At 54.8% G+C, this 12597-nt stretch overlaps 5 protein-coding genes across 5 annotated transcripts; 2 read left to right on the top strand and 3 right to left on the bottom strand.

The window, feature by feature from the left end:
* Positions 1-89: 89 nt before the first annotated feature.
* Positions 90-2032, bottom strand: NCS57_01245800 (ANAPC4-WD40 domain-containing protein; the record flags this gene model as incomplete). Its single annotated transcript, XM_053062131.1, has 3 exons — positions 90-1462; positions 1518-1645; positions 1698-2032. The coding sequence occupies 3 exons, from the start codon at positions 2030-2032 to the stop codon at positions 90-92; spliced, it is 1836 nt and encodes a 611-aa protein (XP_052908659.1).
* A 2921-nt stretch (positions 2033-4953) lies between these two features.
* Positions 4954-6145, bottom strand: NCS57_01245700 (uncharacterized protein; the record flags this gene model as incomplete). The annotated part of the gene is made up of 2 exons (XM_053062130.1): positions 4954-5458; positions 5517-6145. 2 exons carry the CDS (start codon positions 6143-6145, stop codon positions 4954-4956), a joined length of 1134 nt encoding a protein of 377 aa, XP_052908658.1.
* A 793-nt stretch (positions 6146-6938) lies between these two features.
* Positions 6939-7715, top strand: NCS57_01245600 (uncharacterized protein; the record flags this gene model as incomplete). The annotated part of the gene is made up of 2 exons (XM_053062129.1): positions 6939-7254; positions 7312-7715. Exons 1-2 carry the CDS (start codon positions 7086-7088, stop codon positions 7713-7715), a joined length of 573 nt encoding a protein of 190 aa, XP_052908657.1. The 5' UTR covers positions 6939-7085.
* A 131-nt stretch (positions 7716-7846) lies between these two features.
* On the bottom strand, positions 7847-8658 carry NCS57_01245500 (uncharacterized protein; the record flags this gene model as incomplete). Its single annotated transcript, XM_053062128.1, has 2 exons — positions 7847-8157; positions 8214-8658. The coding sequence occupies 2 exons, from the start codon at positions 8656-8658 to the stop codon at positions 7847-7849; spliced, it is 756 nt and encodes a 251-aa protein (XP_052908656.1).
* A 1148-nt stretch (positions 8659-9806) lies between these two features.
* On the top strand, positions 9807-11462 carry NCS57_01245400 (RRM domain-containing protein; the record flags this gene model as incomplete). The annotated part of the gene is made up of 5 exons (XM_053062127.1): positions 9807-10170; positions 10339-10447; positions 10521-10867; positions 10921-11385; positions 11437-11462. The coding sequence occupies exons 1-5, from the start codon at positions 10119-10121 to the stop codon at positions 11460-11462; spliced, it is 999 nt and encodes a 332-aa protein (XP_052908655.1). The 5' UTR covers positions 9807-10118.
* Positions 11463-12597: the final 1135 nt, after the last annotated feature.

Below are 12597 nucleotides of genomic sequence, written 5' to 3'. Positions count from 1 at the left end.
CGTCGTCAACATGAAGAATCCAAACTGGCCAGAAAATTCGATGGGGTGACAACCAAATGAAAACATGTACTGCCTCCAAATACAGAAGCTCATCGAATAACAGCCCAGTCAGCAAGTCGACCTCCGTTGTCACCATCCTCTCGAGTTCCTGGCCGTCGACCAAATGTCGACCAGAATCTCAAAGTCTCGTCTCCAGCTCCAGTCACAATCGTTCGGCCATCCGGGCTCATAGCCAGGTACAGCACTCGATAGGTGTGTCCTGTCAGACTGGCCACCTGGGTCATGGAAGGGTACTTCCAGACAACGATCTGGTTCTGGCTGTAGCCGTGAGTCGAGACGATTTCGTTGGAGTTCTTTGACCAAGCAATATTGCAGACCTGGCTACCTGTGTCAATCTCGTTGATGACTGATCCCTTGACGGTGTCGTGGAAGATGATACGGCGATCAGCAGTACCACCTCCAGACGCGAGCAAGCCGCGCTGGTGAGGAGACCATGAGATAGCCTTGACGGCTGCGGTGTGGTCCGAAAACTTCCAAAGCGGAGTTTCTGAGAGCTTATCCCAGACCATGAGCTTGTTGTCGTTACCACCACTCGCCAGCTGCCCATCCTCGCAATTCCACTTGAGGCCACAAACTTCTTGCTTATGGCCAACGAGTTTCCTCAACCACTGGTCGGGAGCTCGCACGTCGCGGTGATAGATGAGTCGATCGCGCGATCCAGAGGTAAGAATGTGGGTGTTCCAGGCCAAGGATCCCACACGCGCTGTGTGACCAGTCATTGTTCGTAGTCTTCGTGCCTTTTCTGCATCCCAGATCTGCACTAGGCCCTTGCCGGTCCCTATAGCAAGGTGTGTGCCTTTTTGTATCCATGACACGCTTGTCACGGTGTCGTCCTCCAACGTGCAAAGTTTGTTTACCTTGCTGGTTTGCGCGTTCCACATGTAAACACTAGAACCCAGGCCGACACCAAGAATGTTTGCACTCCCCCAATCCACCAAGTTCAGATAGAAATCATCGGCCAGTTCGGGGGCGTCAAGGACCTTGTAGGGCACTTTGCTAACAGCCCTTGGCTGACGCCTAGGGCTGAGCAGCATCTGTTGGCTGCCAAATCGTACTGGCGATAGGCTGTATATCTCAGCTCTAGTATCCAAATTGGGGCCGTGGCGGCTTTGTGGTGTCTTCGAGGGAGTCGGGTGTCCAGCGACGTTGCTGTGGTGGCGTGGTGACATGTATGAGAAGAGGTTCTTGTGGGGTGTTGATGGCGTTAATGAAGAAGACGGCAATGAAGGCGCGGTTGCATTAGTGGGAGGTGTGTGAGCCCGAGTGCCATCGTTGGCGGGGATGTGGGAGGTTGTGGGGAGAGCTTGGTTCGGGGAGAGAGTTGGGGTTGCTGCTTGGGGTACTGAGTTCTCAAAGAGCTCAGCACGAAGCAGGTGTGAGAAAGTGCGGTTTGCCTCCTCCGCTACGATAGTTGTCAGTATATCAAGCACTTACGAAGCGATCGGAGGGGTTCATACTCTTTTGGAAGTGCAGTTCACCGTGAGGAGTACGCTTCTTTTGTTTCGAAGGGGTAGCAGGTGATCCATCCTCATGGAGAAGACTGAAGCTAGCTTGCAGGTCTTGGCCGGAACGAGTCGGGATGAATCTACGGAAGGGTAAGCAAGGGACGACATTGATGCATTGCATGGTTGACCAACCGATCACCGTTTATCCGCTGTCGCTTACGATGAGGACTGGCACCCGGTGTGCTCTCTCGCTGTGGTCGTTGGAACTCGCGTAACAAAGCGTTGTCGACGGCGTCGACATCGAACGGGCTCGCACGGGTGGCGTCGCTTTTCCTTGCGTTGCTACGAAGAGAACGATTGGATCCATTGTCGAGAGTCTGTCTGGGCTCCAAGCGGCCGCGATCTGAGCGGGGAGGAGGAGTAGATGCGCGAGGAGCGGCGGCATGGCTTTTGGATTCGTCCATGGCTCGCTTAGAGCGATGATGACTCGAGGCAGCGATGCCGGCGGCTCCAGGAAGTGCCGCCATGGTTGAGACGCGGTCGGGTTGCGACTCCTAGTACCTGATTAAAGAGATCGTGGGGGAAGCGGTGGGGAGAACGGGTCGTGACGGCGCGAGAGGATAGCGGAGGATTGCCAGGCAAGCGAAGCGACGCTTGATTGATGAGGTGAACAGGCGGCGAGGGCGGAGGGAGAGTCCAGGCGAGACGGTGAGGGCGCAATCCCAAGCACCGTCCAGCAGATCTCGGCTTTGTTTTTCGGAAGGCGTCTATCGCATCGTCTCGATCTCGCAAGGACCCAGCAACTGGGGGGGTTGTCGGGCACGGTGCTCGGCTGAGGGCGCTCGTTTGGCCAAGTGGTTGAAGTCGAAAAGAGATGAAATACGCAGCAGAGAATCCGAAGCCGCGATGAGAAGGAGAATAACCTAGAGAGGGGAGGCTCGTGGCGATGCAAGACGCGGCAGCTGGCGATGCGAGACGTGATGTGCGAGATCCAAGTAGCAGGATAGAGGTCGAGGTGGGCGGGTGCGGTACTGGGCTTTGCCGGGTTTACGCTGAGAGGAGCGCTGGGGGTGGCGGGAAAGAGGGTCGCGGGCTCAAGTTCGTGAGGGATGTTGCTGCTGGAGGGAGGTTGACCTAGGACTCAGAAGGGCGCGCTAACAGGCGCGTGGCCAATCAAAGGTCCAAGACGCCAGGATGGGACCCCCCTGCGCCCGGGCGGGCTCTGACAAGGAAGACCGCGGACGGCCAGGAAACGCGCGGGTCAATAACAACAACCACCACAATAATAGAGGACCGTGATCCCCTGTTGTTCCATGAATCGAGCCTGAGAATGGCATTGAAGGGGAATCGAGGGGCTGGATAATTTGGTTTGCATCCAGCATTGTGTGTCAAACCTTTCATTGTTTTGCCCATTCTACCTAGTTATACCTGATGCATGCACCTATCCTGTCCTCCCTCTCTGCCTCCCCCCCAATGCTTCTCCAAACCCGTTGCAAACATGGACCGATTGACGGGTTCTCGGTTTTTCCCGCACTTCACCTCCCGTTAGACCCCTACCTGCTTGGTCGCGGTCTCTGCCTCTCTACTGCCGACTTCCATTTGGAGGTAGTTCCCGCGTCCAAGAGCTCGGTAGGTGCCGGCGTGAGCACGCACATGGAACAGGGCACACTGTCTGCTTACTGGAGCGGCCCCAAGAAAGGATGGCTTCAGGTAGATAGATGTTGTGGACGTCTATTTATTACTCCCATAACAAATAAATACGGGCACCGGCCAGAGCATTTTAGCAAGTCTCAGTTGGTCTAGTGTTCTGCCAAGTGTCCCGTCCACCGCTTGTTGTGTCTTTGCGCGCCATTTTGTGGCATTGCCCGCGTGCATATTTGTTGTTTTTGATGTGAGTTGTGCATCCATCCATGCAAACCCGGTATGTGGTCGTGTAAGTGCGCGTTTGTGTGTGTGTTTTTTTGGCAGTCCGACGTACATGACCCTAACAAACCAACGATTCACCCTCTCAATCCTATTTATCTGAAGGGATTTAGTCCGGACATAGCCAGCGTCATCTACTTTCCCCAAGACTTTCGTCCTGTTACTGTTCTTCTCATCTCCTACCTCTGTACCAGCGTGAGAACCAATCTCGGGCTAAGGATGCCTCCAATCCCTTTCCTGACAAGACTGGCCAGCAACGCCTTATCAAACAGGAGCGGGACGTTCCGCAGCTAGCTCAGATTCTCAACCCGCAGCCCTGTCGTCAACACGATGTGAAATCGTCAGTGTGTGTGCGCCAATGTGCGGACGTCGGTGCGTGCCTGAGCGTGCCCAAGGGCAGCCGTCCTGCGTATTTGGACTGCGAGTCTGGTGTGATGATGCATTCGCCAGTGGGTAAGATGTTGGTCTGCGCTGCGGGCAAGGACACGCGCGTAAGGATAAACGTGATGCGCGGTACGTGGTGCGGCAGAAACAAAGCCTCACCCCTCCCGCCCAAGCCAGGCCGTCAGACTCGATTGGTTATCCAGCTGCCAGTCATCCAGTCGCTTGTTTTGGTGTCCCTTCTCTCGCTGGCCTGTCAACTCAAACTCCCTGGCGTGGAGACTCCGGCCAGCGTGTCACCAGCCAATCGGGACGAGCTGGCTATCGCGCACAGTGTCTGCTGTAATCTGCCTCCCCAGCCACACCAGCTCCCGATAGCTCCGTGCTCAGCCTGCACAGTGACACTAGAAATGGCACTGTCCTAAACACGAGGCCCTGGAGATGGGAATTGTGAGGGTCGCGTCAACGGGCGACGAAACGCCACTCAACGCGTCTCAGTCGCGCGCGTCTTCCCCCTCACTGCCCCCTTTTTGTCTCCCCCACCTGAATTCCAGTGCATGTTTTGGCCGGGTCTTGGGCCGCAGGACAAGAAACCTGGCCTGCGGCCGCTTACAAGTGGCCTCCAATCTACCTACCAAATAGTGGCCCGGGGAGAACACGGCTGCAATAACAGAGGAGCAGCAGGTCGCGATACGATGGCCTCACACACGTGTCCAATGAACTCGACCACCTGCAGGCCGTGTTGCTCTGCATTGTCGAGTCTGGACGCGAGTGTGCCTTTCGGCTCGCTCACTCACTTATGCGTATCAGACGCCCAGGATCATCCAGTCATAATTCGTTCTTGTGCTCGTTCTTTGACGATGTCTCTAAACAAGAGCTACTTCTATCTATCTATAGTTGTAGGATCATCCTCCCAATATCCATGCCTCGCTGCGGCTTTGTTCTCTCCAGCATGTGATCAAGCCGCCCCAGAAATAGACAAAAGAAATTGCAAGGGGTTGTGTGCAAGAAAAGCAAAAGAAACGAAAAGGATGATATCAGGTGTCTCCCCATAGACAAAGAAAACCAAATAATGATGGGGCACTATTGGCCACGGGTGATGTCCTGCACCGCCTAATATGAGTCCCTCAACTCATTCCGTCACCTAGGCCTGTGCTTCTGCTTGCGCCAGCAATCTCTCCCGCCATCCGTTGCAGACCTCTTCGAATCCGCCGATCACTTCTCCGCATACGCCTGCGCACTCTCTCTTCTCCAGTCGCTCCCCCCAGTTACCCCTCGTAAGCCAGCGCTCACCTTCCTCCCTAAGCTCTTCTTCTCTCCTCATCTCGGCGACGATCTCCTTTGCGCTCCTCAATCTTCTTGTTGCTGTTGTTGTTGTCTGCCGGGACATGTGCAGTGTGTCGGAGAGATAATTCAGGGTTTGTACCAAGTCAGAGGTGATTGAATGGAGGCCCGTCAACGAGTTGAATGCCGATGTCGAGGGTCGTGGCATCGTGTCCGAGAGCGATAAGAGCAGCGGGATCAAGTCGTCGATGGTCTCGGGGTCCGGGGGTGCGACAAGAGGCGATAATAGAGGAAATGTGAGGTTGTGGATTTGACGTGTTTGATGGTTCAGGTGAGTGGTCAGCGCAGAATGTGCCGTTATCAACCTGCCGTCTCTGTTAGCTTGGCCAAATTCCTCATGATCAATCGGATGGTGTTTCAAACCTTGAGGCGCTGGCCTCCACACTGGACTGGGACCCGAGATCCCGCAACGCATTTGTGACTCGCTTGAATACGTCGTCCGTTGGGCCACCGTAATTCTCTGTCCCCCGCCGGGCTAGCGACTCTACAGCGTCCATCTTGGCAACCAGTCCGGGCGGCATGCCAGGAGAGTCCAAATCAGACTCGGACCCGTACTCACTGCCATCGTAATTGCTCGTTTGTCGTTGGTGTTTCCGGCGTGGGGAGAGAATCGTCAGGTTCGCAGCTTTTAATCTGTCGCCGTTCTGCTTTGTTGGGCTACTGGCGCCCACCTTCTCCTCTTCCTCTTCAGTCGAATGCCCATGCTGGACCTCATCTCCCTCCGGGCCTAGCACCTCACTATCGCCATCTCCATCGATGTAGTCACCTTCGTCTCCCGAGTCCGAAAAGGCATCCGCGAGTTCGTCCGCCAGGTTACCCATGCCATTCCCGTTCAGCTCCAGAGCATCCTGTTGATTAAAGCTGTTGCGGAATGAAGCTGAGGGGTCCTGTGCTGACGATCTGGAGAGCCGTCGAGCTTGTGGGGAGCCCGAGAAGCTATCGAAAGCGGACGAGTTCCGAGAGTGCCTCGGCGTATGCGGTGAAGATGGCATTTTCGTATGTCGGAGCCGGGAAATGCGGATGTTGCTTCCCTGGACCTAGATGGTCTAACCTCGCGAGCCTGTGACTGCCCTGCTGAATACGATAGATGCGGTCTGGACGGCGGACAGAGGCGGACGGTATTGCTGCAATGGCTTTTTGGGATCGGCTCGATGAGGCTCGTTCGCAACGTTCGTTCGTGTATCTGTGCCGCGGGGTGGATGGTCTCCTTTCGAAATGGGGGTGTCGAGGGAGGGAGAGTCGGCGTTGCTCGAAATGATATTGGCTTGGGCGACCAGGGACCCTTTATTAGGTACTAACTATTGATGGCACCAAAATGGCGGCCAACAGTACACAAAGAACGGGGGAGCGAAAATACCGGGCTTCCGGGAGATTAAAGAGTACCCGATCTCCCCAGCCTAGGAGTCAAGTCAGAGGAACTTGTATGTGTCGACACGTGGAAAGATCATAAGAAGGGTGATATGATATGCCCCTTCATGCCATTGTCACAATGACTGAGGCGCTCAACGTTGTCGTGGCGGCGTGATGCTGGCAAGCGAAAACGGGTGGTGGGCCCCTTTAGCGCCAACATACATGACGAAAAGGTACATTAAGAGTGTGAGCTAGAAGTGCAGGGACTTGAAACTGAGGTATCGGCTTTGGCGAGGTTACCATGAGCCTGTTCCCTGAATGCCCCTGCCCATTGTGGCTTCAATGCGAACTCCGGTCGCACCGCCACATGACACAAAATAGCTCCCTAGCACATTCGCGGGGCAGCTTTTCTTTCCACTACCATCTTACAGAAGAAACACAACGGTTCCACGAAGGCACGAGGTTCAGCTTTCCAACAGCCTATACATTCCCGAGGAGCGGACTGTTCCTATACCAATACCACACTCAGTTGCTTGGGAGCACGCAGGGTTGGTCCCAAACGGCAACTCCTCCCCTGTGAAAATGGCTACATTTCGCCGATTTCGACCCGACGATGTGAACAAGTTCTCAAAGTGCAACCTCGATCCGCTCACCGAAACATACGAGCTCAACTTCTATCTTCAATATCATGCAAAATGGCCGTCACTCTTCCAGGTTTGCGAGGACATTGATGGGAATATCGTCGGATACAGTGGGATTGCTCTTGGGCGTATTAGATCGCTAGCTCGATGCTAATCTTGGTTTCCAGTCATGGGGAAGGTTGAATCCTCGCCAGATGCCTACAAATTCTCCGAGCATTACCTACCGTGGCACGCCCACATAACGGCCCTCACTGTTGCCCCAGAGGCGCGAAGATCTGGCATTGCCAAGATTTTGACCGACCAGTTGGAAGTTGCGGCTGATGCAGAAAACGCCTGGTTCGTGGATCTATTTGTCCGGAGAAGCAATGAGCGCGCCATCAAGCTTTACAAAAGTCTGGGCTATAGTGTTTTCCGCGTGGTCAGGGACTATTATGGTGACCATGCGACTGACCCTACCCAGTCAGGCGAGGATGCCTTCGACATGCGCAAGCCGATGAAGCGAGACAAGGACCATCAACACATTCGGGATGACGGAGAGAACCACGTGGTTGATCCTGAGGACGTGTGGTAAGCGCAATCCAATACTCGATATTCCGTTCCCGATATTCCAATCAGGCCCGATACGTCATTCTCCTGCCCACGACGCCAGCTTTTCCCAGGACTATCGTGAAAGTGTCGGGACGTAGCTTTCATCAAGGCGGTTCAGAGCCAAGCTCCGTCCACATCATACACACTCCCGCTCACAAATGTACTCTCCGGACCAAGGAGGAAGGCTATGACATTGGCGCATTCCTCCGAGGTTCCTTGGCGCTGGAAAGCGCTCGGCTCGTCGAACGCAGCGTCATCTGGTCGACTGTGGATGTCCCAGGCCTTCTTCATCAATGGTGTATAGATAGCACCAGGGGCGACAGCGTTGACGCGCACTTCCCTGTGGCCATTCTCCTTTGCAGCCGCTTTTGTCAGCCCAATTACGCCGTGCTTACTGGCATCGTAGGCGCCATGCTTGGCGAATCCTGTTCACTCTAGGTCAGAGAGAGACAGATATTGTCTGGCGGCTGGTATGGCGTACCCTTGGTACCGTGGATAGATGAGACATTGACAATGGATCCTCCATCCACTATCCTGCGCAGCTGCGCTCGCAGGCAATACATCGTTCCAGTCAGATTTATGTTGATGATCTTGTGCCACTCGTCATCCTCAAGGTCAGATACAGGTCGCACGCCGTGATGCTTGCCAATGACACCAGCCACATTAGCTGCACCGTCAAGTCTCCCGTACTTTTTGAGAGTATCGTCTAGCCAGTCTTCGACCTCGGCTCGCTGAGATATGTCAACCCGGGTAGCTGAGAAAGGGGTCCCTTGCTTTCTGAAGTACGAGGCTGCGCTCTCTCTGGCATCGGGGTCGATGTCAGCGATGCTCACAGTAGCACCTCGTTGCGCGAGGACCTTGGCCGTTGCGAGGCCAATGCCACTGGCTCCACCAGTGATTGCATAGACCTTCCCTATGAGCGACATGGAGTACGATACCGTTGAGGGTTGTGGTGTCCTTGTTGTAAAATACGCTCGTTGGTAGTCAAGGTGGGAGGCGAGATGTGCAGGATGGCTTCCCTCTATTCGGTCTTATATGCGGCCGGGGGTTCGTGGGTCGGGCCCTTGGTACCCGAGCTGCCACCCCCGCAGGAATAAATGAAGGTTGATTGGGGGGTAGAAGATGGATAATATGGACGCATTGCCGGTCTCCGTCACACACGGCACATGATAGTTCTCATCGGCGATATTGAAGGAAACGGTTGGTCTGCCCCTAGCTCGTGGCTAGCTGGATGACGGTTCCTTGTCTAGACAGGAGGCACCTAGACCCATATGCTGCAGTACTTGGCGACAACGTTTGGCTATTTGGTAGATCATATATTTTCGTGAGGCGATTCGCAGCTTGTTATTACTGTGCCGTTTCCCTTGTGGTCTAGGTTGGTAGTTGATATTAGGCTAATCACTATGTCTCTCTAGGGTAGGCATGACGAGTTCTATGGAAGCCGACACAAGCACGACCTGGTTGAATTCACATCATCTTCTCTCCTGGAATGTATGCTATAACTTCTGAACGATCACCCCTGGCTTCTTTCATTTTATAAAAGTTGCGGGCTTAAAGGTGAGAAATGCCCTACCACGAGCAATCTGTAAGTTAACAAGCCAACAACGGTGTCAAGGAATCGAAGACAAGCCCACCCATACACAGATTAGTATCCGAAACGAAGAGGGACTTCATCAGCAATGGGTCAAGGATAGGCTTTGGACCAAAGCTGAGTGATATAGAATTCGAGGCAGTCATCAACCAGGCTGCCAGTTAATCCGTAGCATGGAAGCTCGTCACCGAGATACAGAGTGGCACAGCCACCTTGGCACTAGCCACAGCACTGACGGTTGGCTGGCCCTAGCACCTGTGTTGACTGGAGACACCATGCGGGTCAGTCCTGAGCATATCCTGCGTAGCTGGTACCTACAGTGCAGTGCAGCCCCCACATATCCTCAGGTACCATTACAGAGTCGCCTCGCTGACGGCACCAACGAAATAATTCGCCAGTTGTCTGCCTGTTTCCCCAGGCGGCCGTCATCATCCAACCCTTCATCCTCCTCCCCCATGCCCCATTTCGAGCTTTCTCTTCGCCATCCGTCATCACCTGGCCCTTAACTGTGTGCCTTTCAGGTTTTCTTTGTTCTCTCAACGCGCCCGCTCATTTAGAAAGCAACCGGCGAGCTTCTTTGTTACCGCGCGCTCACGCCCTTTAATATTAGGCTTGCTGCACCTTCCCGAGCCGTTCCTTTTCCCCTTCTCCCCAGCGCCGACTTTTTTTTTCTCCCTTCTTCTTTCAACCTCACTCCCACCACACGGCTTGCGATTGAGCTATCGTCAGCCACCGCACCTAACCCATATTCGGCTCGATCTTCCACCTGGCTCATCTCCAAGAACATCTGTCGAGATGGCTACCACCGCTATGGACTACGAGGCTGCTAATGGCGATCGATACGAAGGTTCGTTGCCGTCCCTGCAGCGCGTTGCGGCGACGCGTCCGCACCACACAACCGTCGCCTGCCCATCTTGCATCACCGCCACCCATCGCTCATCATTTCGATCCTTCCTCACATCTCATCGACCAACCAGCTTCGCCATGATTCACAAATAGCTGACCCAAGATTCAGATGAGGCACCTCGCTACGAGCGCGACAACCGAAGCGCTTCGCCCCGTCCCCGTGACGACAACGAGGGAAGCCGCCGTCGCTCTGCATCGCCCGGCGGCCATGGCGACAGGTTAGTTCCCGCGCTCCTCTCGACCAACACATCAACGCCTGCTGACAGTAATGTTTTTTTTTTTTTCTCACAGCAACATGAAGGATGTTTCCGCTCCCCGAGACGATGATGATGGTGCTGTAAACCCTGGCTCTAACCTCTTCGTCACCGGCATCCACCCCAAGCTCACCGAGGCCGAGGTCTCCAAGATGTTTGAGAAGTACGGCGATGTCGAGAAGTGCCAGATCATGCGCGACCCTCACACCAAGGAATCCCGTGGTTTCGGATTCGTCAAGATGGTCACCTCCGAGCAGGCCGAGGCTGCCAAGGAAGGCCTCCAGGGCGAGCAGATCGAGGGCCGAACATTGAGCATCGAGAAGGCCCGTCGAGCTCGTCCTCGCACCCCGACTCCTGGCAAGTACTTTGGTCCACCCAAGCGAGGTTCGTAACACTGCAAAGCTACCTTTCGTTACATTCTGTTGACTTGATACCAGAGCCCCGTCCCCGATACGACGACCGCCGACGTGGTGGCTACGGTGGCGGCGGCGGCTACGGCCGCGACGATCAGTACCGCTACCGTGGTTACGAGCGCAACTACGAGCGACGATACGAAGACCGTGGTGGCAACTACGGCGGCCGCGACTACGACCGTGGCTACCGTGAAGAGCGACGCTACGAAGACCGTGCCGGTGGCTATGGCGGCCGTGACTACGACCGCGGCTATGAGCGCCGCGACCGCGATGAAGGTTATGGCCGGGACCGATATGCCGGCCGCGAGGATCGGGATCGCTACGGCCCCCGTGGAGCTCCTGGCGGCTCCTCAGGTGGTTACGAACGTGAGCGATACGACCGCCAAGGCGACCGCGACGCCCCCCGAACTCGAGACCCAGCTGCCGGCGCTGGAGCTGCCGGGTACAGCGAGTCTGCCTCTCGTTCCGAGACGCGTGACGCCTACGGAGGTTCGGGCTACTACTGAGTGCTGCCTTCTATGTATCCGCTAATCCTGCCAGGCGCCCCCGACCGCAACATCCAGTGATCGCATCACCGGCCTTTACTATTGCCTGACTGATCGATCAGTCGTCGGAGTCACGACTCCTCTCCTTACCTCTCCTAACCTCCCTGTTTTGCTCGTGCGCTTTCTTCTGTTTCACTGTTTTCGTTTTTCTTTTCCTTCCATGGACGACAGCAGATCTAAAATCAAGCTCTGCTTACACAGGAGTTTCGTGTGATTGCGACAGTTAAGGGATTGGAATCAAAAAATGGGTACTCGGCCTGCGTCACTTGAGTTTCTTGTTGCTGGTCAGTCTTGCGGCGACGAGGTCACAGAAGGACCACATTTGGCAGCTTCCGGATCATTGCAAAATCAAACACTTCATCAGTCATCCATCGCGTCTATCGACGACTACTTGATAGCATTGGCAGCACAGCATCAACCAGATGTCGACGTCGGCCTCATCGGTGAATCCCATGGATCTATAAACACAACATACATCGAATGCGGTTTCCGTTACTCGCAGCCCCCCGTGCCGTCTTCAAAACACACAAGAATGGGCTCTGCGAGTCGTCGCGACGGCGCAACTCTGAGCGGGTTCTGGCTCTGGATGCTGCCCTGCTCGCCTTGACTGACATCCTCTTTTTGTCTCAGACATACCCGTAAATATGTCGCCCATCGCCAATCAATCACCTATCGCTGTAATCAACTTGACGCCATGCAACCTTAAAATACTTTTGAACAACGCCATAGCTGGAGTCATTCGTCGGTGAGGGTAAAATGCGAAAGGGGCGAGTCCGTTATTGTTATGCTCGTGGGCTTCCCAACAACTCTACGTCACCGAGGCCCGCTGAAGCATTCCTGCGCTGGATCTTGACATACACCGGACCTCCCTTGAAGCACCCCATCGAGATGCAGCTGGAAACATGTCAATTGGTAAGGTCTGCAGGCCGGGGACTCTACTGACTTTAGTGGCAGGGAGAATCCCTTGACAGCGATGCCGAAACAGTGCGGTCCTTTCACGATTCACCCCATATGGTGGACTTGGACATGGCGATTACTTGACCGGTTCGTTGGGCATTTCTTCACCCTCCATCGCTCAGAGGAAGTCGTGGTAGACCTTGCTTCCTGAATTAGGCGGCGTCATGTACTTCCACCTGCTTGTTGTCTTGAGTGTTTG

The sequence above is a fragment of the Fusarium keratoplasticum genome, chromosome 10 (genome assembly GCF_025433545.1).
Source record: "Fusarium keratoplasticum isolate Fu6.1 chromosome 10, whole genome shotgun sequence".
Taxonomy (NCBI): Eukaryota; Fungi; Ascomycota; class Sordariomycetes; order Hypocreales; family Nectriaceae; genus Fusarium; species Fusarium keratoplasticum.
This window is presented reverse-complemented; position numbering and strand designations above follow the sequence as displayed.